General features: G+C 32.6%; 1 protein-coding gene across 3 annotated transcripts in view; it reads right to left on the bottom strand.

The window, feature by feature from the left end:
• Positions 1-338: 338 nt before the first annotated feature.
• The window catches only part of LOC114328551 (sodium/potassium/calcium exchanger 3-like), a 46,364-nt gene continuing 19,722 nt past the window's right edge, over positions 339-26,980 (bottom strand). For 2 of the 3 annotated variants that reach the window (XM_028277422.1, XM_028277424.2), the window contains 7 exons: positions 21,080-21,270; positions 13,815-14,010; positions 13,362-13,534; positions 12,469-12,631; positions 10,325-10,426; positions 7,728-7,840; positions 339-633 (listed from right to left, as the gene is read on the bottom strand). In XM_028277422.1, the coding sequence (XP_028133223.1) occupies positions 421-633; positions 7,728-7,840; positions 10,325-10,426; positions 12,469-12,631; positions 13,362-13,534; positions 13,815-14,010; positions 21,080-21,270 (1,151 nt within the window). In that variant the 3' untranslated portion in view covers positions 339-420. The remainder of the gene's footprint in view (positions 634-7,727; positions 7,841-10,324; positions 10,427-12,468; positions 12,632-13,361; positions 13,535-13,814; positions 14,011-21,079; positions 21,271-26,980) is intronic. The other variant, XM_050651684.1, reaches the window with a different exon arrangement.

Raw genomic sequence — 26,980 nt, forward strand, 5'->3', positions numbered from 1 at the left:
TTATTGTAACGCCTTATTGTAAAGCCGAAGTGTTAGAAATTTTGCTCTATTTCCTCTCAACTAATTTGTATATTTATTACGAGTTGTTCTTGCGAGATTATCATAGTCTTTGTTTTATATGTATTAATCTTCATACCATATTTAAACAATGTGTTATTCCAAATCTGCAGTTTATTTTGCAAGTGTCCTTCTTTGTCTGACATAATAACTAAGTACGTCATATGCGAATGCACATTCCAAAATGATGGGAGATTTCTGTACCTTATATGATATTAACTGAAGGTTTCCAAACAAATTATGGCTTACATGTGAACATTTTTTGAAATAAAACTACTTCCAAAAATATATTTGATTTATTGGTTCTATGAAAAATATAATTCATAAATACTCTAATATATTATATACCAATATGATATAGTTCTATCTACCACAGGTAGGTGAATTAACTGGAAAAAATACATTCAGCTCTATCAAAGTGGCTAAAATCACAAACAAAATATAAATGATTAAACAGTAGAGTCCTATCCATTTGTCTAATTTAAATTTATTACAAGTTAAAGCAAAATAAAAAGCTATGAGTGTAACTAGAAGAGTAACTGTACTATATTGAAGCCCCGAAGAGTTGATATTTACCTGCAAAATAAAAATATGGATAATTTTTAAATACATAACGCCCCTGAACACGTGGGGATGTTAGACACCGCGTTTGCCTAATGCCGCGTTTCAAGTCACCGACGACCAAATTGTATCGTACACAAGCAAGCACGGGTTTATCAGGTCTTATCAGGTAAAACGCGACGTTAAGCGCTGTCGTGTGTACAGGGTCTAAGTAAAATGATACAAGTTTATTAAATGTCGATATGTTGCCTGTGGTGCTAAGGCAAAACCCGATATGTCAAAAAGCGTGATTTTGCAGAAGATGAGTTTAAAAGTTCGTGGTGTTGTTGTAATAGTGGGGACATATCGGAAACTAATTTTATCATCTACTGGTTACATGGATGCGTTTAGCCATGTTGGGTTTTGTCATCATATTCTTCATCGCTCGATGTACATATGGGCATTAAAAACGAAAAATCGACAATTTTTGACATTTCGGGTTTTGCCTTAGTACCACATAACATAAACTAGACAATAAACACCAACATAGCAACAACTGCTAAGTCTTGGTAATATCTGTTTTTCAAGTTAAAACGTAATTTAGTTGTGAAGTATTTAAAATTTATGTGGTTTACTAAAGGTATCAGTGGCGGATCTAGGGGAGAATTCCCCTCAACAAGGTCCAAAAGTAGAGAAAAAAATTATTGAAACATAAAAATATATTAGCTGAAAAGAAACTTAAACCTTAGACAGAAAAATTCAATCCAATAAACGTTAGTTAGAAAAATTAAGGAAACTGAATCTTCTTCTTTGTGTGCCGTGCTTGTTTTCAAGCATTGACTATAGTATTAACAAGCTGATGAAATGTTTCTCGGTCGGCAGCTATATGAAACAATTCCTCGACCGTTCGACCTGTCCATTGTCTAATGTTACGCAGCCAGGACAGTTGTTTTCTTCCAACCCAGCGTTTTTCTTCGATTTGGTCCTGAATGATCAACCGGAGTATGTAAGAGATATTTAGGTCCTCTCAATATATGACCGAAATATTGAACCTTTCCCATTTTATGACCCTTTTTATGACGTTGATAGAATAGAAATATGCTTTATTGTCACTGAAAATACAAATTTTATGGACAAAGCTTAATTAAAGTCAGAAAAAATAAATAAATAATATCTAACAATAACAATAAAAAATACAATTTTCTGAAATTTGATAAATCGTCAATATAAAAAAAATATACATAAATACAAAATATAAGTTAATAAAGTCAAGAAAAAAAAAACAAAATCGATATATTTGCAACAATTTATAGAAATTGCAAAGTGAATATACAACAAAGTAAACTATTTATAGACATAGGAACTAATAAGTTTAAGCTGCTGCATGTGACACCCAAATATAGATAAGTTTGGTTACTTGTACATTACTGTAATTTCTTAGTTAGTCATTAAGAAACTCTTCTACTGAATAATATGGTCTTTTAGATAGATGAGCTTTTGTCATTTTACGGAACTTGGGGAAAGATGTTGCAGATTTGAGTTGTAAAGGAAGATGGTTGTATAGTTTTTTTGCGGAATATAATATAGATTTCTTTACTAACTCAGAGGACGGGATCGGTCAATAGACATCAAAATTTGAATTTCTGGTGGAGTAGTCATGACGAGGCCTTGCTGGAAAGACATGCATGTGTTTACGAATTAAGCAAACAGTTTCTAAAATATATAAAGATGTAAGGGTTAAAATGCCGTGATCTTTGAAGTAACTTCTGCAATGTGTTGTTCTTCTGAGGCCAAACAGATACCTTATTGCTCTTTTTTGTAATTTAAAAATAACATCTAACTGGGCAGCTGTACTAGAACCCCAAAAAGGAAGACCATATCGAAGATGAGACTCGAACAAAGAAAAATATGTTAGTTTAGAAGATGCTAAATTGAGTTCTTTCGAAACAGATCTTATAGCATAGCAGGCTGAGGCGAGTTTCTTACTTAACACATCGATATGAAGGGACCATTTGAGGTTGCTGTCTAAAAAAATACCAAGAAATTTTACAGAATCAACGGTAGAGATCTGGCTGTTATTAACAAGCAGGGGTTGAAGAGCACTTTTATAGGATAATGCTACTGTCTTATCCACGTTAAAAGAGAGTAAATTAGAGTCAGACCAGGTTTTTATCGTAAGCAAATCAGAATTTATAGTTGCATGAAGAGATGCAATAGTTGAGTTGCTCCAAGTGATACTGGTATCATCAGCAAAAAGAAAAAATTTTCCATCGATTTTTAAGTTAGTGATGTCATTTATAAAGATAAGGAACAGTAGAGGACCCAATACTGAACCTTGTGGTACTCCACATACAATGTTTTTGAGACTAGAGTCAGTATCATTTGCTCTATTTGTTTCCTATTATTCAAGTAAGATTGGAACCAATTCAAAGAAATACCTCGAATCCCATAGAAATTTAGTTTTTTAATCAAAATGTCGTGATTTACACAATCAAAAGCTTTGGCATAGTCACAGAAAACAGTGGCAGTATAAAGATTATTGTTTATTGCTTGGTAAACCTCATGAAACACAGAAAACAAGGCATCAGTGGTACATTTATTAGTTAAAAAGCCGAACTGATTTTGGGATAAGATGTTGTTATCAATGAGAAAGGACATGAGACGGGTTTTTATGAGTCTCTCAATAATTTTTGAAGGTACCGGTAGTAAGGCAATAGGTCTATAGTTGCAAGCATTAGATTTTTCACCACCCTTATGAAGGGGAATAATAATGGCTATCTTTAGGCACTCTGGGAATTTGCCTCTTTCAAAGGAATCATTAATTAGTGAGACGAGGTTTTCCAACACATTTTCTGTGAGATTTGAGAAGATTTTTATGGATAGTCCATCAGTACTACTGGATGATTTTCTTTTGATACTATTGATAGTTTGGATCAGTTCAGTTATATCGATTGGTCTTAAAAAGAATGAATTCGAGAACACTCCTGAATTGGGGAGATAGGAAATGGGATCTTTTTGTGGCAAAATAGTAGAAGTTATATTTTTACTCACATTAACGAAATATTCGTTTAGATTTTCCGGGTCTGGAAGGGCAAATGTTTGAACTGCGTGAGTTCTATTTCGAAGATCGTTTATTATGGACCAAGTTTCTTTTGCAACACTTTTAGAGCTTTCCATACGATTTTGATAGTAGGCTTTTTTAGCTGATTTGATGAGTTTTAGATAGGTTACCCTGTACTTGGTGATATATTGAGTGACAGAGACGTTGGTAGCAAATTTCTTGATATACAATAGTGAGCGCATATTTTTGGCTGATATGCGAATACCTTTTGTAGCCCAGGGTTTGTGATGTTTTGGCTTAATTGAAATTAGAGGAAATGCCTTATTGAAGATAGAGACAAGCTTTTCTATAAAATCGTTGAAATTATAGTCCACGTCCACAGAAGGAAAATGCCACTCAGAAGTTAAGCATAAATTTTGAAATTTATGAAAATTCCCAGCGGAAAAAATCCTACCTAAACGTCGGGTTTTCGAGGAGGGTTTGCTGAAGATGTTAAACTTCGTAAATACTGCTTCATGATCTGATAATCCCGCATTAATAATTGTAGAGCAGACATCAAGGGGTGAGAAATCTGAGACAATATAGTCAATTATGGTAGATGAAGTTTTTGTAATCCTTGTAGGAGAATTAACGTGCATTGAGAGACCATATGATTCAAATATGTTGACCAAGGACATTTGGGTAGCACAAGCAGCATCATAATTAATGTTGAAGTCCCCGCATAGAATTTTTCTGCTTCTATGAGGCAATCAAGTCTCGCAAATCAATTCTCGATCTTTGTGCATGGTCTCCAGCACACGTTCGTTGGATATGTGTGCTGTCCACGGGATTCTGAGCATGCGGCGGTAATCAACCACAACTCAAACGCTTCTAATTTGTTGAGATTCTTCAGTTTTGTCATTCAAGATTCACATCCATAGAACAAGACGGACCAGACGTAGCACTTCAATATTCTAAGGCCGTCCGCACATGGGTCGACGATCGAATTACTCGACTCGATTCCAGTCACGTAGGTCTCTCCCCGCCAGTAAAGTTCCTTCGTTGTGGCATTTAGCTCCTTACACGGAGCGTTTAGGATTTTAGGATTGCAAATCTCCTCGTCTTGTACGACTCTCGACGCTTGCGATCCGTATTGCACGAGAAAGTTCGAGTGAGACGCACGTGTCCAGTCATATAGGTAGTTTATTTTATTTGTTTCCTTCGTTTTTTGTTGTTTTTTGCGCTGAATGAAATTTTACTTTTATTTAAAGATCGGTGGATGTTATGTTCGTTGATTGTAGTACTACCTACTAACTTTGTGGAAATATATTGTTTGTAATATAAAATTCTGAAAACATTGAACTTCTGTTTCTAGGTGTTTAATATAAAATTCGTTGGGGAAATAGAAAAATGTCCTCAGTATAATGCTCATTGTATTCAAATTGTAATAAGAATGTAACAATGCCGTACTTTTCATAGATCGAAATAGTCATTTTGGTTGATATATAAACAATGCGTTCTTTCTAGTTGGAAGATGTAAGCAAACTGAATCGACAAGTGTGCGGAGAGCAATGGCTTGTGCCGCAGGGTTCGTACAAGACGAACAAGACGCGCTAACTTCGAGACGTGTCTTCGATCGACCCATGTGCAGACGGCCTTAGACGTGTGGTCAATCACAGAATTCCACTGCACAATACAGAAGGCCAGCTAATAAAGCGTTTTCGTGCAAGTTTTATTCAGGTCAAAATTTCCTCATCATGAAAGTGCACTTTCAACCCTACAGTCAATCCAGCTACCCATGTACCTAAAGTGTTTCACCCTTTCCAGGATTTCTAATTTTAGTATTTAGTCTTCGATAATAATTTTTCCGACTACCATCCAGTTTGTTTTTATTTTGCGTTGATTGTTAAACCCAGTGGCGGTTATCCCTTTAGGTCAATTGGTCAATGACCTCCCTGTAATAATTGTACAATCAAACGATTATAATGTAATTATTTCCTTAAAAAAAGAAAATTTTCTGTATTAAAAATGTTCGGAATACAATAGTATCGTTCAAAGTTAAATTTTGCTTTTATTGTATTGACTTTTCAGTCATTTTGTTGTTGTAAAATATAGCGACAAAGATGCCGCCAAAAGATAACCGATAAATAAACATGAAATACGAGCTGTTTGACGTTACCGAAAAGCCAAATTTATCTTTGACTGAAACTACCGCAATATTACTCTTAAACAGCTAAATACGAACATTCACGATGGTCAAGAAATTTATTTGACCTCACTGTGAGAATACAGCACTGGGATTCCGAACGTTCACGAAAATACGCTCTTATATGCAAGTTGGTACCATCGTGGTCATTGACCGTAGACCGTAGATCTACGAGACGTGACTATCTACGCAGGGAGTAAGATTAGTTCGGAATTTACAAAGTTAAGTTAAGTGCGTTCGTGAGATTAATATTATTTTATTATAGATTTTTATAAAATGTCGGTAGTGGTTAGTATACATGAACTCCAACGCCAAATGAAATTAAATTGAAGAAGAATCGATTTACTTTTTAAATTTTGATTTATTTTAGGTTTTGAGTTGAAGTAGTTTGTTGCTATTCTGGCTGTTATAATTACATATTATCATACTATTTATCTGATTTATTTGACAATTAGTAATGAAGACTTGTTCCTTTTACTTATTTCATATTTACTTGTCAAATAAAGATCCGCTTAAATTTAAACAACATATTGCAAAATAAGTTATAAGAAACCAATACAGATGATGGAATAAGAAATTATTTAAAATGGGATTTGTCGGTCTTGTTTTTCCAAAAAAATCTTGAACCACCGGATATGACCTCCCCCTTCACTTACAGACGAGCCGCCACTGGTTAAACCCTTAAATCCTTTGCAATACATTTTGTTGTTTACATCGTTCAACAGGGTCTCGTTTAAAGGTCTTCATGAAGGGAACTGAATGCATATAAGTTATTATTTATGTATTTTGGGACTCTATTTTTTATGCATTTTGGTTAGTGTTTCATTAAATGTCCTCCCGCCCTACCCCTCCCGCCCCTCCAAATGGAAGTCAAAAACATGTCCAAAACAATCCAAAAAAATAAAAATGTAGTTTTACCTGTAGCTTTAATTTACAGCTTTCAATTATGTATTTCCTTTTTTTATACTTTTTGAAAGTAGCACTTGTTTCTGTTCTTTAGAAAGTAGAGGAGAAAATAATATGTTTCTTTATTCTACATTGCACTTTACGCAACATCTTCATTACTTTCCTCATTTTCTCCTCGACATTTTCTTAGGATGTCTTCATCCGTTAAATGCTCAAATCCCTGCTCGGTAACATCGTAGTCTAACCACTCTTTTCTAGGTTTCCTGCATCCACATTCTCTCCCCCAGGAACTGAGTTCATTAAACTTGTAAGCACAGGCAGTTCATTTTCATCTTCTCAATCTGCTATATAGTTCGAAACTATTTTCGATGTTTGGTAACAGTTTTCTCCATGACTTCACAATAATTGTTGAAGAATATACAAACTCCCACTCAGACGCGATTTCGTAAATAGGGTCGAGAATAGTGAATGACTTCCAAAACTCTCTTCATTAATATTAATAAAGGCTTCTACAGAGTCGTGGATAATCCGCGTCGCGGATGCGCCGCTCGCGGATAAACGGGAGTTGGCTGTATTAGGTGCCTATAACGTTCTACTTTTCAATGTCTGAGAAACAGTTATTTAATACTTTTCTGAAAGTATTGGGAAAGTGAAAGAATTGGGAATCACAACAACAAGATCATAGTAAAACAATTGTTCTAATAAATAAATGTTTTTTAATTTTTTTCGCACATGTCTTTTCTTCGTTTCTTCCATTAAATCAGTCAGAATGACAGCTTTGTCTACAATTATTTTTTGCTTTTGGTAAAAATGTTTTAATCAATTTATGCTTTTGCCATGGTCATCCCAAGGTATAGATTATAGATGATGCGGTGTCCAAATTTATGACCATTTAGCTTAGGGAGGACAAGCTCTAATAAAACTGTCAGTTTGTAACAATAAATAATTTTAACTGGACACATAAAGATGAATACTTACCCATTTATTAGAGGAAACTACAGTTGCTTTTAATAACCAAGGGACTCCTAAGCAGAGCAAAATATCAAATGTATTCGACCCCAAAGAATTGCTAATTCCCATAGCACCCTTTCCTAAAAGGATATTTTGCCGTAAATAAATACATAAATAATACCTACAGCCATTCTTTATGTATAATTAAATTAAAATTAATATATTAATTTATAATTTTATGAATTTGTAATTATTATTACCATCATAATCATAGATTTCCTATTAACTTAATTCATGTGCCATCTGTTGGTAAACTGAAGAAATACATACGTTGAATATTAAAGGTATCTGTATTCCACAGCTAGGGTGTTACCAGTATGTTTTATGTTTTTCTGCAACACTTTAACGCTTTCATGCATAGATGGCCAGAGCTAAGAATGCATAAATTTTTTGAATATTGTCTATTTATTTTTATCGTCGCTGCTCCTGCAAAATTCGATAAACTTTTTGGACCAATGACCAATTGTTATTTTTGAATAGTTTTATTTGTCAAATCTTGCAGGCTTATTAGTCCTGTCGCCAGTGGGGGTACAACGGCCTCCTTAATTCAGATGGACTTACCCAAGTTTTTTTTATGTATTTTGACCCGTAGAACACGAATTTTTTGGATAACAGTCGATCCGGATGTCGATAAAATTTTTATAAACAAAGAACTTGAGGAATCACATAACAGCGGTTTTTCGAAAAACAAAATATTTTTTTGTATTTTTTGGGTCATTCTAAGCAATAAATGTTTTTACAAGTTTTTTCGTAGGATGCATAGTTTTCGACATAAACGCGGTTGAACTTTCAAAAAATCGAAAAATTGCAATTTTTGAACCCGAATAACTTTTGATTAAAAAAGAAAATAGCAATTCTGCTTAACGTATTTGAAAGTTCAAGCCAAATTATATCGGTTTTGATTACTTGCAGTGCTAAAAATTTATTTTTTTATTGTTAAATTAAACTATAAACACATAGTGTTTCCCGTGGAAATACATGCGTTTTAACGCATGCTACGTAGAAATAGCCTCGCTTGCACTTGTACATACTCTACCTACTCGTGCGATTTTAAATGGGAGATCATTGAAAACATCACTCAAACACTATGTGTTTATAGCTTTGATTAACAATAAAAAAATAAATTTTTAGCAATGCAAATAATCAAAACCGATATAATTTGACTTGAACTTTCAAATACGATAAGCAGAATTGCTATTTTCTTTTTTATTCAAAAGTTATTCGGGTTCAAAAATTGCAATTTTTCGATTTTTTTAAAGTTCAACCGCGTTTATCTCGAAAACTGTGCAACCTACGAATAAACTTGTAAATAAATTTTTTGCTTAAAATGACCCAAAAAATACAAAAAAATGTTTTGTTTTGCGAGAAATTGCTGTTATGCAATTCCTCAAGTTCTTTGTTTATAACAATCTTATCGACATCCGGATCAACTGTTACCCAAAAAACTCGTGTTCTACGGGTCAAAATACATCAAAAAAAATAATTGGGTAAGTCCATCTGAATTAAGGAGGCCGTTGTAACCCCCCTGGCGACTGGACTATATTGACGACCTGCTAAACTTTTGATTTAAAAATGATGTCACTTATGTTGTTTATATACCGGAATGTCACTTATTGCCAAGAGACAAAAGTGACATGAGTCGAAGGAGGAAACATAATTTTGCAGAATGATGGCGTCCCTGCACATTTTGGTCTGTTTGGTCTGGACCAACTTCTTTGGTCGTTACCTCTTACCTGAGCACTACGTGCATCATTCGAGCAAGGATGAAATACATCCACATTTTTCTCAATGATCCTAATACATCGACTTAATGTCGCTTACTTTATAATGTTAAATATACCAACAATATAATTTAGAGGTTTTTACACCTAATTAAGTGGCTAGTTCCAAATACTTGTACACCGGACGTTCACACTGATGATGGTCAGTTTAGACCGAAAATGTTTTGTGTTTTGTAATTCGCCACTACCTTGTGGATTAATTTTAAAGAATTTTTAATAAATTCATACATACCTACATACAACAGAAAGTGTTTACTTCATGCTACGTTGTCTTACTAAAGTTATACAGAGAACTACAAGAGTTACTTGATATGTATTGAGATGAAAGGCGAACATTTTGAACACTTATTTCGACAAAACATACCAAAAACACGCCAAAACTATGAATTTAAGTTTAGAATTTAAAAATATTTTTTAAAAGGGAGCTAAGGAGCTGGTCTCGCTCATAGTTTGAGGTTTTGAGAAATCAAGGTGTTTACAAGCTTCTAGAGCCTGTACGACTTTACCGTAATGTTTGTACACATCTTCGGTTGCATCTAATTTTGCAGACCAACTTGTCTTGCTTTTAGGTTTCAATGTCAGTGTAAGTCAGTCTTAGTTCTTAGCAGGTCAAATGTGGCCATGACACGAATTATGGGCTCAAGAGTTTTCAAGCCCTACGACACCACTGCGTAGCGCCCAGGTTAGTAATCCATATCAATAGTAGGCATAACAGTCCCATGAGTTACGTTAATTTACAAATGTACATTAATGTACATGTAAATAATTAATTTTTTTTTGTACCTTTTTTGACGACTACTATACTCGATACTGCTTCCGGTACTCCTGCGCCAATAGCTAAAAATGATATACCCATTACGGAGTCTGGTATACGCAACGTATCCCCTAAAAAAACATAAAAAAACGAAAAATTTACGGATTTATGAAAATATACAGTGATGAGCGCGTTAATAACCGGCAAAATAACGCAAAAGATGGAAAACATATTAAGTTGTGAGATAAAATGAGATGAAACTAGTAGAGGTCGGAAATTTAGCTATAGAAACCTATATATTTACATTATATTGATTGTTTCCCACCTTTAGACGTATTACAGGAGTATGTCAACTAAAACTGCCACTGTCACAGTGGTAGTTGCTTAACTCGTCCGATACGTCTAAAGGTGGGAAACAATCAATATATTGTAAACTTATAAGTTTCTATCGCTAAATTTCCCACCTCCAATAGTTTCATCTCTTTTATCTCACACAGTAAATATGTTTTCCATCTTTTGCGTTATTTTGCCGGTTATTACCGCGCTCATCACTGTATATTGTAAAGGACATCGCACACATCTTATGGAAAATATAATGTCACTCAAATTCAATAAAATTTATACGAATAGATTCGTTTTAAATTAACGGTCAAATCTTATCATTGCGCCAACTCTTAATTATGATTAATTACGGCGCAAATTGCAATTAAAGTTTATCGAAATCACATTTTTGGAGTCAGTAAAACTGTCAGTTACAATCACTATTGCTCTGGGTGCTATTCAAAAGAGCTTAAACCCCGCTGGGCCTAAGCGGATTAGTGAAACTAATCTGCTGATTTATGGAGTACCGACAATTTGGGTATTATAAAATATTTTTTCTCTCTCTAACTTATGTACGTATCCATTTGATTTCAGATTTATTTATATCAATTTCTGCTCTTATTATTGAAAATATGGAGTTGGCGCAATGATAAGATTTGACCGTTAATTTAAAACGAATCTATTCGTATAAATTTTATTGAATTTGAGTGACATTATATTTTCCATAAGATGTGTGCGATGTCCTTTAAAATGTATAATAATATTATAGTTTAGTCACGTTTAGTTTTATTTAGTATTATCCTCTTTTTCTTTGAATACCGTGCCCAAATTTTAGCGTGAGTAGCTTCCATGACAATTTGCCGATATCGGTCTCGATCTTGCGTGGTTTGTAACAATTCATCTGGACGAAAGTTTCGGAGCCATCAATATTACTTTCTACCATTTCCTCTTTTTCCGTCAATCTTTCCGTTGAGTATTAACTGCAGTATGCAGTATTTGCTACCTCTCAGTATATGCCCCAGATATCCAAGTTTTCTCCTTTTTCTCATCTTCATCAAGTCACTTTCGCCTTGGCCCACTCTGTTTAAGACTTTTCTCTGTTTGAAATGCGTTGAACCCGTGATATTCCGAGCATTATACGATATGACCATATCTCGAAGGCTTCTAATTTGTCCATCATATTAACCTTCATTATCCAGGTTTCACATCCATAAAATATAATAATACAGGATACAGACACACATAACATTTTAGGAACTTGATTCTTAGTTGTATATATATCTAAGTTTCATAAACGCTCCTCTTGTAATTTCTATACGAGATTTAATTTCTTCATCAGGATTTAGTGTCTCGTTTATCTAACATCCTAGGTATTTAAAATAGTTAACTTTTGTTATCAGTTCATTACTGACAATTAGTTGCATATGGCCGACGCCTTGTTTACTAACCACAAGTAACTTTGTCTTTGTTGTATTTATGCTAAGTCCGTTATTGGAGTATTCTCTAGTGACTCGATCTATAAGGAATTGAAAATCTTCGATACTTTCAGCCATGATCGCTGTGTCATCTGCATAGTTGATGTTGTTAATAGTTTATCCCCCAATTCTAACTCCACATTGCCCTTCCAAGGGTTTGTTAAATGTTATTTCTGGGTAAACATTAAACAGAGTTGGGTATAACACACAACCCTGTCTGACACCTCTGAATACAAATCTTGAATAGACGCTTATTGATTTCAATATAGATGTAAAAGTCTCATATCTTTATCATTTATTCCAATCATTTCTAGATATTCAGACAGCCTATCACGTTGAACCCTATCAATAAATTAGAACATGATCGTTATGCTTACCTATTACTGTTATCATCCATGAAAGAATGTAAGAGAGCATACCAATCCATAAAATACACATCACGAACGCTACAGGAATCCATTTGTTAGATTTCACTTTTTCACAATGAGGAACTGTTAGAAAAAAGGCAAAATTTATCGGCCAAGTTATTATCCAAATAACCTTAAAAATAAAATTTATATAATTACACATGATTTAATAATATTTTATAATCCATTAATTACTAACTTTGCGAATCATGACGAAAAAATGGTAGCAACTGCAAAAAAACATCGCTTATAAATCAATACAGAAAAATTCTTCCGACCGTTTTCAGGGAATCGACAATAATTATTGAAATTTCGAAAAAAATAATCAGTTTATTTCTTAGGAAAGAAGTGACACACGTAAAACGATCGAAAAATACATGTAGATATATGTAATATAAAAAATGTAATAAAATAAAATAAAAATAAAAAAATATATAAAAAATGAATAACCATTTTCTTATTACAAAGAGAAAATTTGGTGTGACTTTTAATTTCAAATATCTCATTCAAAAGAAACTTTTGGTTATTCTAAGGAACTTTCGGGCCTCAGTAGTAATGCATTATTCAATTCTCCGTTTAAATTTTTCAAAAATACTTATTAGTTTTCTCAGGATTCCAAAAAAATGAATACATTTAAAACACATTGAACATACGGTTTGATACACATTGATACATACATTTTGCGCCCATGCCCTTAAGATAATTGGCTTATATTTTGTTTATTGAAATCAACTATATTGCAATCAAAAAGATGTTGGACTAATAACAGATCTTTGCTGAGTTCCATTTACTTGGCAACAAATATATTGTTTTCTGAGTTAATGAATTATGAAAATAAATAATAAAAAATTATGTATTAATACCTGTCTGATTTTGCTTATTTCTGAGGGATACTTCCATAATGTGATATCGTTTTTCTCTTCAGATTCATCCTTAGTTTCATCTTTTTTGGAAGTTTCTAAATTACTACTAATCTTTGGGATGGTATTATCACAAGTTGTGTTACTTTGACTTAAGCAGTTTTGGCAAAAATTTTCTACAAAATAAATTTTTTAGTTTTAAAGCTATATAGGGGATAGCTGATGAAAAATCTGTGAAGACTTGCAGCTGATTTTGCTTTTTTTTAAACAATCTTAAGAAGTGAAAAATATTTTTTTAAATATTATGCACTCTAGAGAAAAATGTTTCAAATAAAACTTGAGAACCATAACAATTTCTCTATTTCATATTCATATTTTTGCATTAATTCATAATTAATATTATTTAAATAAAAAGTTGAAAAAAATTTTGAGTGAAAAATTAAATTTTCCAATTACCTTTAAAAAACTGTTGAATGAATTTATCAAAAATTAGGAACACTAGGTATACAATGTATACAAGTACTAAAATCAGTGCTTCATACCATTCTACTTTCTCATTGTTTAAGAATATAATAAGCAAACAAACAGAAATTCCGTATATCAGTGAATCTCTTGTCAAAGGCCACCAGTCCAGTTTTAGTTTGTTTCCACCCTAAAAATATTTCAAATATTAGAAACTAAAAATAATTTAAATTATTTGTATTTGCCATCTGAATATATGTCTTGGGCCCACACTTAAAAAAATGTTTACCTCCCTCATTTATTCATGTCGAGTGGGACAACTTTTCTATTTCAAAACTTTTTAGGAGGGTGACCCTTAAAAATTTGTCGGACAATATTATCAATTAATTGTAAATATTTTTATTAAACAATCCTGCAAAAATTAGCTGTGAGGGTATAAATTTTAATACTGTTCATGATGCGTCCCCATAGGGGATAAGTCATAAATGATGATTTTTTTGCAGGATTGTTTGATAAAATGTTTACAATTAACTGGTAATATTGTCCGACAAATTTTTAAGGGTACTCCAGTTGGCGGACGCACCAAAGTTTAGAAACCTCTACCTATATTTACGAAACGCCCCCTCTCGAAATTTTTCGGAAACAGTAAAGTTATCCGACTCGACATGAATACAGGGTGATTGATTAGTGGGGTAAAGCTCAATAGATCCGCTATAGTAATAGATAGCAATAAAAGTTAATAAAAAAAATTGTAGCCAACTTTAAACTTCACATTTTAAAATTAATTAGAATGTTACAGGGTTCGATAACATCGATAACATCGTGGCAGACTAAACTAATGTTTTTTTAAATGGAACACCCTATATTTTATCTTAAATTCAAAATCTTCTTATTTTCCACATTACAAAAATATAAAGGACTGCTATATTATACAGGGTATTTACATATATTTATAAATAAAAATAAGCACAACGGCAATGGTTTGTTGATGCCATATTTTTTATTTATTTTCAAATTTTTTAAAAATGATTAACATTGCTAATTTTTTTATATCGAATACAGGGTGAGTTAAAACGCAAGTACAATATTTTCTCAGTAATTTTAAATAGAACACTCTGTATTTTATATCACTATTAAAAAGTACCATTATTGTACTTTAACTTTTATACAACATTCCCTATGTCAAAATTTATTAGTTTTCGAGATATTTTCATTTTTCAATGGACCAGTAGGTCACCCAGATCACCAAAATTTAATAAATTGGACTGATTTTTTTTGGGGTTCCGTTAAGAATGAAGGTTATAAAATGCATTCAACAACAAGGGATGAGATGAAAAATAGATTGCAAAGTGTATTTTGAAGTGTTATTTTACGAATGCTTCGTAATGTAAGTAACTCATTCACTCAACTTATTTTGAACACCTTATGTAATTAAATATATAAAATATTTTACTTCAAGTAGCTTTTAATTTTTTCAAAAATGTTGTATTTTGTGTTCATGTTTTTTTTTTGTAAAATTTTTTACTGATAAATTATTTTTTGTTCTTTATTTGTTACATTTACATACAAAAGCAGTTTTTAATTGTTTTCACAAAATGTTGTATTTTGTGTTTGGGTTTATTTCTGCAAAAATTATTAATAAATTATTTTTCTTTCTTTATTTGTTACATTTACATACAAAAGTAGTTTTTAATTGCTTCAAAAATGTCGTATGTTGTAGTTGTGTATTTTTTTGTAAAATTTATTACTAATAAATTATTTTTGTTTCTTTATTTGCTACATTGTTACATTGATTACAGGATTGATAACACAGCCCAACAAAAAAAATTTTTGTCTTGATGCTGAAAAAAAATAAACTGATTTTGGTTAATTCATCTGTGCTGATTCCAAAAATACAAACCTTTTCTTTGTATAAGCTCTAGTTTTCGAGATATAACATACTCATCAAATACTTAAATATTCTTACATTTTTGTATATTCCACCACTACAGCTGCAATACCTATATCTTTTGCTTTTTTTCTCAGCAAGATAATATGGTATTTTGTAACAATAATAAAGGACTGTTATAGAAAAAATGGGTGTACCAAAGTATACACCACATCAGTGGCGTCTTTTTATCGACAGTTACAAACGAAGTTTAAAGTGTTTCCTTCTACATAATGGCAGTATACCGATTGGGCATTCTACAAAAATGAAAGAAGAATATAAAACAATATGGCTGGTGCTGAAAAACATCAATTATGATGAACATCAGTGGGCGATCTGTGTTGATTTTAAGATGGTGAACTTTTTCCTGGGACAATAAGGTGGCTATACAAAATATCCTTGTTTCCTGTGTCTTTGTGATAGTAGGGCTAAGGACCAACACTGAAGTAGCAAAAAATGGAGTTCTAGAGATGCTTTAGTTTAAGGAAAAGCTACCGTAGATAACGAAGCATTGGTCGACCGAGAGAAAATAATATTACTTCCGTTACATAATAAACTATGGCTGATGAAACAATTTGTAAAGGCCCTAGACCAGAATCGTCCTTGTTTTGAATACTTATCCAGCAAATTCTCTGCTAGTCCAGAAAGCCACTACGCATCCGCTAGGAAAAATATTCTAATTCGGATTTTTTGCACAATCTTACTCAAAAAGGATTTCTTTTAACAAATTTGCATGTTGCCAAGACCAAAAGGTGGTCAAAAATTTTTTAAACGTTTTTTTTTTGTTTTTTTTCCTAAAATTATTTTTTTTGCATGTAAAAAAGTTTTTTTAGGTTTTTTGGATCATTCCAAACAGAAAAGGTCTTTAGTGACTTTTCTCTAAAAATTATAGTTTTTGACATATAAGCCATTAAAAATTGAAAAATTGCGAAATCGGCCATATTTAACCCTCAAAAACTATGTGAAAAACTGAAAATTTGAATGTTGCCAAGGTAGGCAGATATTCTTTAAACATCGATTGATGAAATCCCGAAGAGTTTTTTGCAATACATTATTCAAACTCCTTTGTTTTTTAGTTGCTAATCAAGCGTGCGCGACACTATTTTCCACCGACAGTATTGTGCAAATGAAAGGAATAAATTCGTTATTTCGTAAACCGGCGACTTTAAGAAAAAATCCCGAAACAGGTCGATTTTTATTTTTAAGTTATGATATTGTGGCATATATGGTATACTAGTGAAGTCATCCATCTGGACGTGATGACGTAATCGATGATTTTTTTAAACGAGAATAGGCATCGTGTACTAGCTCATTTGAAAGGTTCTTCAATTCTCTATTCAGTAATATAAACATTTACATAATTATTTATACAGGGTGTCCAAATTTTTTTTATTAAATTAAATTATTTGACAAAAAAGGGAGTACAAGGACACCCTCTATAAATAATTATGTAAATGTTTACATTACTGAATAGAGAATTGAAGAACCTTTCAAATGAGCTACCGCACGACCCCTATTCTCATTTAAAAAAAATCATCGATTACGTCATCACGCCCAGACGGATGATGTCACTAGTATACCATATATGCCACAATATCATAACTTAAAAATAAAAATCGACTTGTTTCGGGATTTTTCCTTAAAGTCGCCGGTTTACGAAATAACGAATTTATTCCTTTCATTTTCACCATACTGTCGGTGGAAAATAGTGTCGCGCATGCTTGATTAGCAATTAAAAAACAAAGGAATTTTGAATATTGTATTGCAAAAAACTCTTCGGGATTTCATCAATCGATGTTTAAAGAATATCTACCTACCTTGGCAACATTCAAATTTTCAGTTTTTCACATAGTTTTTGAGGGTTAAAAATGGCCGATTTCGCAATTTTTCAATTTTTAATCGCTTATATGTCAAAAACTATCATTTTTAGAGAAAATTCACTAAAGACCTTTTCTGTTTGGAATGATCCAAAAAACCTAAAAAACTTTTTCCATGCAAAAAAAAATAATTTTAGGAAAAATCAAAAAAAAAGTTTAAAAAATTTTTGACCACCTTTTGGTCCTGGCAACATGCAAATTTGTTAAAAGGAGTCCTTTTTGAGTAAGATTGTGCAAAACATCCGAATCAGAATATTTTTCCTAGCGGATGCGCAGTGGCTTTCTGGACTATGAACTTAGTAAAGAACAATTGAAAGCCGGAATATTTGATGGGCCTCAGATACAACTTATAAAATATTCGCATTTTACAGAATCGATGAATGTAATGCATGATGTTGTTTTTTTGTGAAAGTTGTGAAAAATTTTCTTGGAAACATTAAATCGGAAAATTACCGGGATATAGTGGAAGAAATTCTCAAAAATTTTAACAAACACGGTTGTTATATGAGTATTAACATTCATTACCTCCACAGCCACTTAGACCGTTTCCCAGAAAATCTTGGTGACCTTAGTGAGGAACAAGAGGAACGCTTCCACCAAGATATCAAAACGATGGAAGAGAACTATCAGGGGAGATGGGACACTCACATGATGGATGATTACTGCTGGAGTCTTCAAAGGGGCCGTCCTTTTAAAGCCATTGCAAGAAAATCATAGAAAAGGAAGTTTTTAGGTGACACCGAATAACAGATTTGTGCTGCGATGCCGGTTAGGTTAGATGAAAAGTTAAGTTTTTTTTGGCAGATATATGTAATGGTTTTTGTATGTATATTGCTATACAATAAATATCTTACTTTTTATTCGTGTTTTGTTTATTTGATGGGTAGCAGCACTATATATAGGTAGATGGTGCTGCGTTAAATTACCCTATATGTAAGATATGTGATCTGTTTTCCAATTTTCTGAAAACGATCTTATGGAGCAAATCTGGTGTCATTTTTGGATTCAGCAGACCCAAATTACCTATAAACAGTAAAAAAATGTCCGGCAGCAAATTGTGTGTTTACCAGTGTAATCAGTAATCTTAAATTATCAGTTTTAAAAAAGTCAGTCATGGCTTACTTAAAATTTGGAAAGATTTAGACTCCTAATTAATAATTTGCTCTGAAAAATGAAAATATCTCGAAAACTATTAAATTTAGACATAGGGAATATTATACAAAAATTAAAGTGCGGTTACGATACTTTTCGATAGTGACATAAAATATAGGGTATTCTATTTAAAATTACTGAGAAAATAATGTACTCGCGTTTTGACTCACCCTGTATTCGATATAAAGAAAATTAGCAATCAACCATTCTTCAAAATTTCTACAATTAGCAAAAAAATATGTCACCAATAAACCATTGCTGTTGTGCTTATTTTTATTTATACAGGGAGCTGAACTTGTTACGATTTTCATAGAAAATTGGTTATAACTTTGTAAATATCCTGTACAACATAACAATCCTTTATATTTTTGTGATGGTGAAGTTAAGAAGATTTCGAATATAAAATAAAATATAGGGTGTTCTATTTAAAAAATCAAAAGTTTGGTCTGCCACGATGTTATCGAACACCCTGTAACATTCTAACTAATTTTGTAATATGAATCTCACAGTTGTCTATAATTTTTGTTATTAACTTTTATTGCTATCTATTACCATAGCGAATCTATTGAGCTTTACCCCATAAATCAATCACCCTGTATGTAACTGAATAAAAAAATTCTCATGAGGGAGGTAACATTTTTTTGAGCGTGGGCAAGATCTCATATCCTGAAACTTTTTAACAAAGAGACGGGATCACATATAATAAAAAATATAATAATAAAAAGGGATAAATATAAAATAAATGGTCTAGCTAGAAGTTATCAATTGAACTTGAGAAACTTATTAACAACACAATTACAAATTACAATTATTTTAGTAGATTATTTAACGTTTATTCAACAAAATTACAAAGACTATGGTTTACAGTCGTGATGTTGCCCAAAAAGAGAATTCCTTTAGTCAAACACAATCTAACATATTTTCTGCGAGCTATTAATTTATTTTTTAGTAATTAAATATTATTCTACTCATTGCTATTCTACTCACACTACATTCTACTACTACTTGTACATGCATGTTAAGATCCTATATTTTCGCGTCTTTAGTAGATGATTTGGAAGGTTGTGAACATCCACGGGTATTGGATTGGTTACGTTTTATTCACACCTGCTTTATTGTTTCGTGTGTCCATAGGATATGTTTCCTATTAGCCATTTGTACGTGCCATGTCGGGAATGTCAACTTTTCCACCCTGCCTGTCTTGCGCTGAGCCCTACTCAGTTTAAAGGTTCCTCCCGTCACAAAGGCTTAGAATGGTAAGAAGTAGGACCTACTCTAGCCTCTAGTAGTCCCTAGCTAAAATTAAAACCATAGAAGGAAACATTGTTTTTAAGATTATACACAGCGGCACTAGGAACCTTTGTTACTTACATTTTTTGTTGTAGCCTAAATGTTTAGCATCATGTGTCCAAGTCGTGGTTATTCATCATCATCATCTTGTTGCTACAGCCCGTAGATGGCCTCGACTTTCTCAAGATTTCTACGCCATTCTGTTCTGTCCCTTGCTTACATTTTCCAGTTGCCGACTCCGATCTTCTCGGCATCTTGTGTTACCCCGTCCATCCACCTCAGATTTGGTCTACCCCGGCTTCTCATTCCCACGGGTTGTGCTGTTAGAATCTTTTTTAATATGTTCGATTCAGGGGCCCGGGCTACATGTCCTGCCCACTGCAGGCGGTTTCGCTTAATTATAGTGATAATATCTTTTCCACCAAACGTATGCTTGTAGATATTCTGCAGTTCAAAGTTATATCTACGCCTCCATATTCCGTTCTCACAGACCGCTCCGAATATCTTGCGTAGCACCTTTCTTTCAAAAATCGATAGAGCGGATTCATCTGTTTTAGTTAGCGTCAATGCCTCTGATCCATATGTGAGAACGGGGACTATCAATGTTCTATACAGCCTTATATGAGTTTTTTAAGACAGACGTTTGTTAGCTAAGTACTTTGATCGACTACGATAACACCTGTTTGCAATTATTTTTCGTCTTTTTATTTCCCCTGATGTGTTATTATTGGGGTTAACCGATGTCCCTAGATATATGAACTCTTTGACCGCTTCGAAGTTTTGCTCATTGATGATTAGATCTGCTTCAACATTTCCAGTTCTTGTGTTTGTGTTAGTCGCCATGAATTTGTTTTATTTCGATTTATATGTAACCCCACTCGTTCTGCTGCTGCTACTAGCTCGGTTAGGATTTCTGAAGTTCTCGCTCTGGTTCTTGTTATATACATATTATGTCATAATATAATGTCGTGGTTATTAGTACATTTTAATAATCTAGATACGAGTATACATACCACTGCTGCTGTAGTGAATCCACAGCAAGCCGTAACTGCTAAAATATTAAACACTGCGGAACCCACGATGGTGCCCAATCCGATGTCTCCTTCAGTAATAAAAGTACCCACAATGTTAACAAACAACTCTGGGGAAGAAGTGGCTGTGGCCATAAATGTTGCTCCACCTATGTCATGTGGTATCTTCAAAACTAAAATACGTACAATTATATTCATAAATAATTTTTGTGTCTTTTGTGTTTTATTGGCACTGGTTTTCACAACCAACTGTCCAGTCATTTTCATAATGATTTTGTAGACTATAACTTATCACTAACTCAGAGGAGTAATGTGTAGTGTGTGTGTTGAGTAAGTGTCTTGTTACTTTGCAAAGTCGGCGTCATTGTCTTTGCAAAGAGACGCTAATTGTATCCGAACGTCTGCGGTCCCTCCGGTGAGTACCGATCCCACAAGGACAGAAACTATTTTCATTTATTAATTTATAATAAACGAAAAATTTCTGACCCTGATGAGATTCGAACTCACGACTAGTGATGTAAAATTTTCGGGAAGATTCAAACCCCGGAAGTTTCCGGAAACTTTCCGGAAATATTGGAAATTTTCGGAAACTTATGGAAATATTGCCTTTTTTATTAAAATTATTATAATAAATTATACAAATCAGTAGTTAGCTTTACTTATTGTTTGTTGTGGTATTACGACTACAGAAAAAATCTGTTAAAAATTAAATGTCCAAAAATACTAAAAATTTATTTAACTTAATTAAAAAAATACCCTGAATATTTATTATTAATCATTATAATTTAAAAATAAAAAAGTTATTTTATTTAACAAATATATTAAAATCATAGCTAATATGCTCTTCACCAGTGAGGCTTTGTCCTGTTAAAGAAGAATCAAGTAAGTTTGCAGCATAGTGCACAGGCTTCATTGCCATTTTTTTCTAATTTAGCATTCCTTTTCCTCAGACTTATTGATAGGAAGTAATGGAGTATTCTAGGTAAAAATATTTTCTCAATCCTTTAATGCCTCGACAACCTGAGATATTTTAAACATATTGCCTTCCAATAAAGTACCTAATCCATTTCACAATAATTGGTGTTAGAACAACTGCTACTTTTTGCAACTTTATCCAAAATATTTCATCATCCAGACAGTTCTGTTTAAAATTCCGTGAAAATTTTAAATTTTCTCCCTCTATGACCGTAAGTATCGGTAAAGCACTTTTAGACGCAATAATGTTATTTATACAATTAAGGATTGAACCCCATCTAGTTTTTACAAGAAGTTTTAATGATCTTAGTTTATTGTAGTTTTGAATTTTTTCGTTTTTTATTTATTATTTTTCTCTTGAAATAAATATTCCCATGCATTATACCTATAATACAATCACAATAAAAATTCACTGAAATAAACAAAGACATATTGAATATTCGAGGAGGACTTTGATGATTTGGAAGATTGTTGGGAAATTGATGATTTGGGAAATCATGATTTACAATATTTATGTACATTGTAAATCCCAAATCATGATTTGCAAAGTTTATACATTGTAAATCATGATTCGGGAGTAATCCTCGTAACATTCAACGTGTCTTAGTTTGTTTATTTCTAGTGCATCTTTATTGTGATTTTAGTATAGTTTAGGCATTTTTAGTATAAAAATAATGAAAGTAATGATCAAAACAATGTTCCATTTGGCAGTGGTATAGGTTCGCCGGCCATGTGAATTAAATAGCGCTACTTCCATGATAATTCAAATTACGTCACTGACTCTTATGTCCAAAAGGCTCTTGGAAATATTCTCAACAGTTCTCGGAAATATTATGCAAAGTTCTCGGAAACATTTTTGAAAATCCTCGGAAATATTCTCACATATTTTCCATTGAAAGTTTCCGGGAATATTCGCGGTTCGGAGAATATTTCCATTTTTTATGGGCGAATATTCTCGGAAACTTTCCAATGTTCGCGAATATTCGCTTAGAAATATTCTCGACTCACATCACTGCTCACAACCATTCGGACCTTTCGATCCATAGGTAGGCGCTCTTACCACTGAGCCACAGAGGGGGTATTCATAAATAATAATTTCGTTGTAAAACGAAACAAGAGCCGTCTTATTTTTCATTTCCTTCAGAGAGCACCATAAACACCCTATTCGGTTTCAAACCTTATTAGGTTATCATCAGAGAGTGCATATATTATAAAAATTAGAGGGAAAACAATAAAAAGAAAAATGGAAACAAGATATTTAGGTATTATAATAGACGAACAAAAATTATTTACAAAACACATGAATTGTGTCTGTGAAAAGGCAACAAAGATCATGCATAGCATTGCTAGTCTAGCACAGAAGGAATATAGAATTTCGTTCCGACAGATGAGAATATACCTAAGTACAATACTTGCATCAATTGTAGGGTACGGTTCAAGTGTATGGGCACATAGATTAATAAATAAAAAAACGCAGAAAAATTAAATAGAGCTCAGAGAGGATTTCTTGTAAGAATGACGGGAGCATTTGGAACAACTGCAACACAGGCACTCACAGTTTTAACTGGAGTAATGCCAGTGCATTTAGAAACACAAAAAAGAGCATGTAATTATTGGCTAAAAAAAGAAAAATATGAAAAAATAATACAAATAATAGGATTAGATATAAGAAATAAAAGAGAATTAAAAGAAATAATAAATAGAAAAAGACAAAATGAATGGGAAAATTCACCAAAATCTAGACGTTTATACAATTTTATACCAATATTAGAAAACATTCCAAATTATTTTAATCCAAAACAAGGTTTAATACACTTTTTAACAGGACATGGACCGTACCCAACATATTTGGAAAGATTTAACTTAAAAGATGATGCATATTGTGAATGTGGAGAACTAGGTAAACCAGAACATATAGTGTTACATTGTGAAAATACTATAGAAAATGAAGAACATAGAGAAATGAGAAGAAGATTAGAAAGAATTGAAATAAGAGATATATTACAAAATGAAGAATATTTTGAAATATTAAACAATCTCACACAAATAATATCTAAAAAACAACAAGAAATCTATAATAATAGAAGAAGACAACCAATAATCCAACCATGATGAAGTTGAGTAAGATAAAGTTAAAATAAATAAAATAAAATATAAATTCAAAAATAGATATTTACAATTATAATAATAATAATTCAATATAAAATAAATAAATAAAAATAATAATTCAATACATAATTCATGAAATTAAAAAAAAAACTACCAACTCTCTTCTGAAAATAGAGGGACTGTCTTTATAACTTAGAAGGGAGTTGATAGTACCAAAAATATTTTAAATTGTTTATTTAAATTTGTTTGTTAAACGTAATTAATAGATTATGGCAAATTGTTAATTGTAAAAATAGATTTGATAGTTGAGTAAAAAATGTAAAAATATAAAAAAAAATATCTGTAATCCCATCAGGAAAAAACGACCTGGATTAGTCACTAGAGGCCAGGTCACATGTATAAATAATAAATAAAAATAAATAAATAAATAAATAAAAAATAAATGATAAATATGATTATCTCTGAACAAACTAAAAATCGGGCTGCCAGTATCGGTTCACAACGAAATAACATGATGGTATGGATATCGTGGCGACATCTGCTTAAGACAAGAGAAAGTTTTATTATTAAGAAAATTAAAATAATATCAAAAATAAAATTTTATTGGGACCAATTTTCTAGTCCCACCTTCGTGGTTTCTAAAATTTGCAAACCAATGAATTGCCGGAGCAAAGAAGGCTGAGGGAGATCTAAAAGTTGCATCTCACTTCTCGACTGTCCAGCGCGGTAAAATTGTAACAAACGAGAAGTGACATGCAACTTTTAGATCTCCCTCAGCCTTCTTTGCTTCGACAATTTGTTGGTTTACAAATTTTAGAAACCACGAAGGTGTTACCAGAAAAATGGTCCCAGTAAAGTTTAATTTTTGATATTATTTTAATTGTATTAAAAATAAATAGGTCTGGATTCCGCGTATGAAAAAAAAGTTGATTAATAGCAAGCTGAAAATTTGTTAATAGCTTAAGGGCGTCTAGTCGGAGAAACTTTGATATATGGGAACACTGGAACAGAGGAAGTTTAAATTGTGGAACAGGTTAAAAATTTAGAATGGTCAGACCACGAAAACGTCCCATGTATTTGGTCAGACAGAACTTCCAATTGATTTGTTACCCTTTCATTAAACTCTCATGCAAAAATCAGGCTGCTATTTATCACCAAATGGGCATTACAATGAGTGGAACGCGTAGAACATGTTAAATAACAGGAATTATGACAGGTGATAAATAACAGTCTGATTTTTGCATGAGAGTTTAATGAGAGGGTAATAAATCAATTGGAAGTTCTGTCGGACAAAATACATGTGACGTTTTCGTGGTCTGACCGTTCCAAATTTTTAACCTGTTCCACAATTAAAACTTCCCCTGTTCCAGTGTTCCCATATATCAAAGTTTGTCCGAATAGACACCCTTAAGCTATTAACAAATTTTCAGCTTGCTATTGATCATTTTTTTTTTCATACGGGGGATCCAGACCTAAAAGCTTTCGCTTGACAAGTATATTACTATTTATTAAACATCTTAATAGAAACTGTTGGATAGATAGGACCCATAGGATAGGTGGTTACTATAGTATACTTGCTTATGTGAAGCATGAGCATGAACTTGAGCATGAATGGAATCATCTTTATAAAAAAGGATCTGAAGTCTTCGATTTCTGCTAACTACAATAAAAAGTAATCCCAGTACAATACATGAATACACCAAACAAAACCATGATCATGAGCTTCAAGAAGTGTTCAATACAAAAAAAAAGTAACGAATACTAACATATTAAAAAAGAAAACCCCGTGGTTTAGAGAGGAAGTGGAGATAAAATGTGAAGAAAAGAAGAAAGCCTTTATAAAATACAAAACAAAACAAACACAACAGGAATCATACACCTACTACAAACGAATCAGAAATGAAACGAATACTTTAGTGAGACAATTAAAAAGCGAACACTGGTAGAGTTTCTCAAAACAGATGGAACGAGACTACTACGGCTACACAAAAAGAAGTATGGAGAATGATCATAGGACAAAGAAAGGAGATAAATGAATTAATAAAAACGAAACACATTCAGAAGGAAACATGGGCAGACTACTTCCGATCTCTATTTGCTAAAGGCGGCGATAAACCTTCAACACCTGAAGTTACGACAAACGAGGAAATATACATCGAGTAGGGGAAGGTAAAGAAAGCATGAAGAAAATTAAAAAAGAGAAAATCTCCAGGAGAGGACAGAATATCGAACGAACTCCTAAAGTAAGGACAACAAGATCTGACTAAACTACTAAGAAAACTAATACAAAAAATAATAGAACAGAACAAAGTACCACAAGAATGGAGATCAAGCATCCTAATACCTCTCTTCGGAGAGGTATTAGGATGCTTGATCTAAAATAAGAGACAAATCGGACCCGGAGAATTGCAGAGTAATTAACTTATTTTACATAACATTAAAATTAACAACCAAAGTGATAACATAACAAACAAACTGAATGAAATTATAACATTAGCAGAAGAACAACAAGGTTTTAAGTCGGGAAGATCATGCACTGACGCTATATTTATAATGAGGCAAGTTCAAGGGAAATCGTTAGAATACAACAAACCGGCATATTTATGTTTCGTGGACCTTGAAACATTTGACAGGGTCAAATTAAAACGCGCTATCCATTTGTTATATATATCTGATCAAGAGGTACGTACCTCTAGGAATTAAAACGATGGAAAACATCTATCAAAACAACACAATACAAGTAATAGTAAAGATGAACTAACTGACCCAATTGAATGAGATAAGACAGGGGTATTCCTT

This window comes from Diabrotica virgifera, chromosome 5 (assembly GCF_917563875.1).
Source record: "Diabrotica virgifera virgifera chromosome 5, PGI_DIABVI_V3a".
Taxonomy (NCBI): Eukaryota; Metazoa; Arthropoda; class Insecta; order Coleoptera; family Chrysomelidae; genus Diabrotica; species Diabrotica virgifera.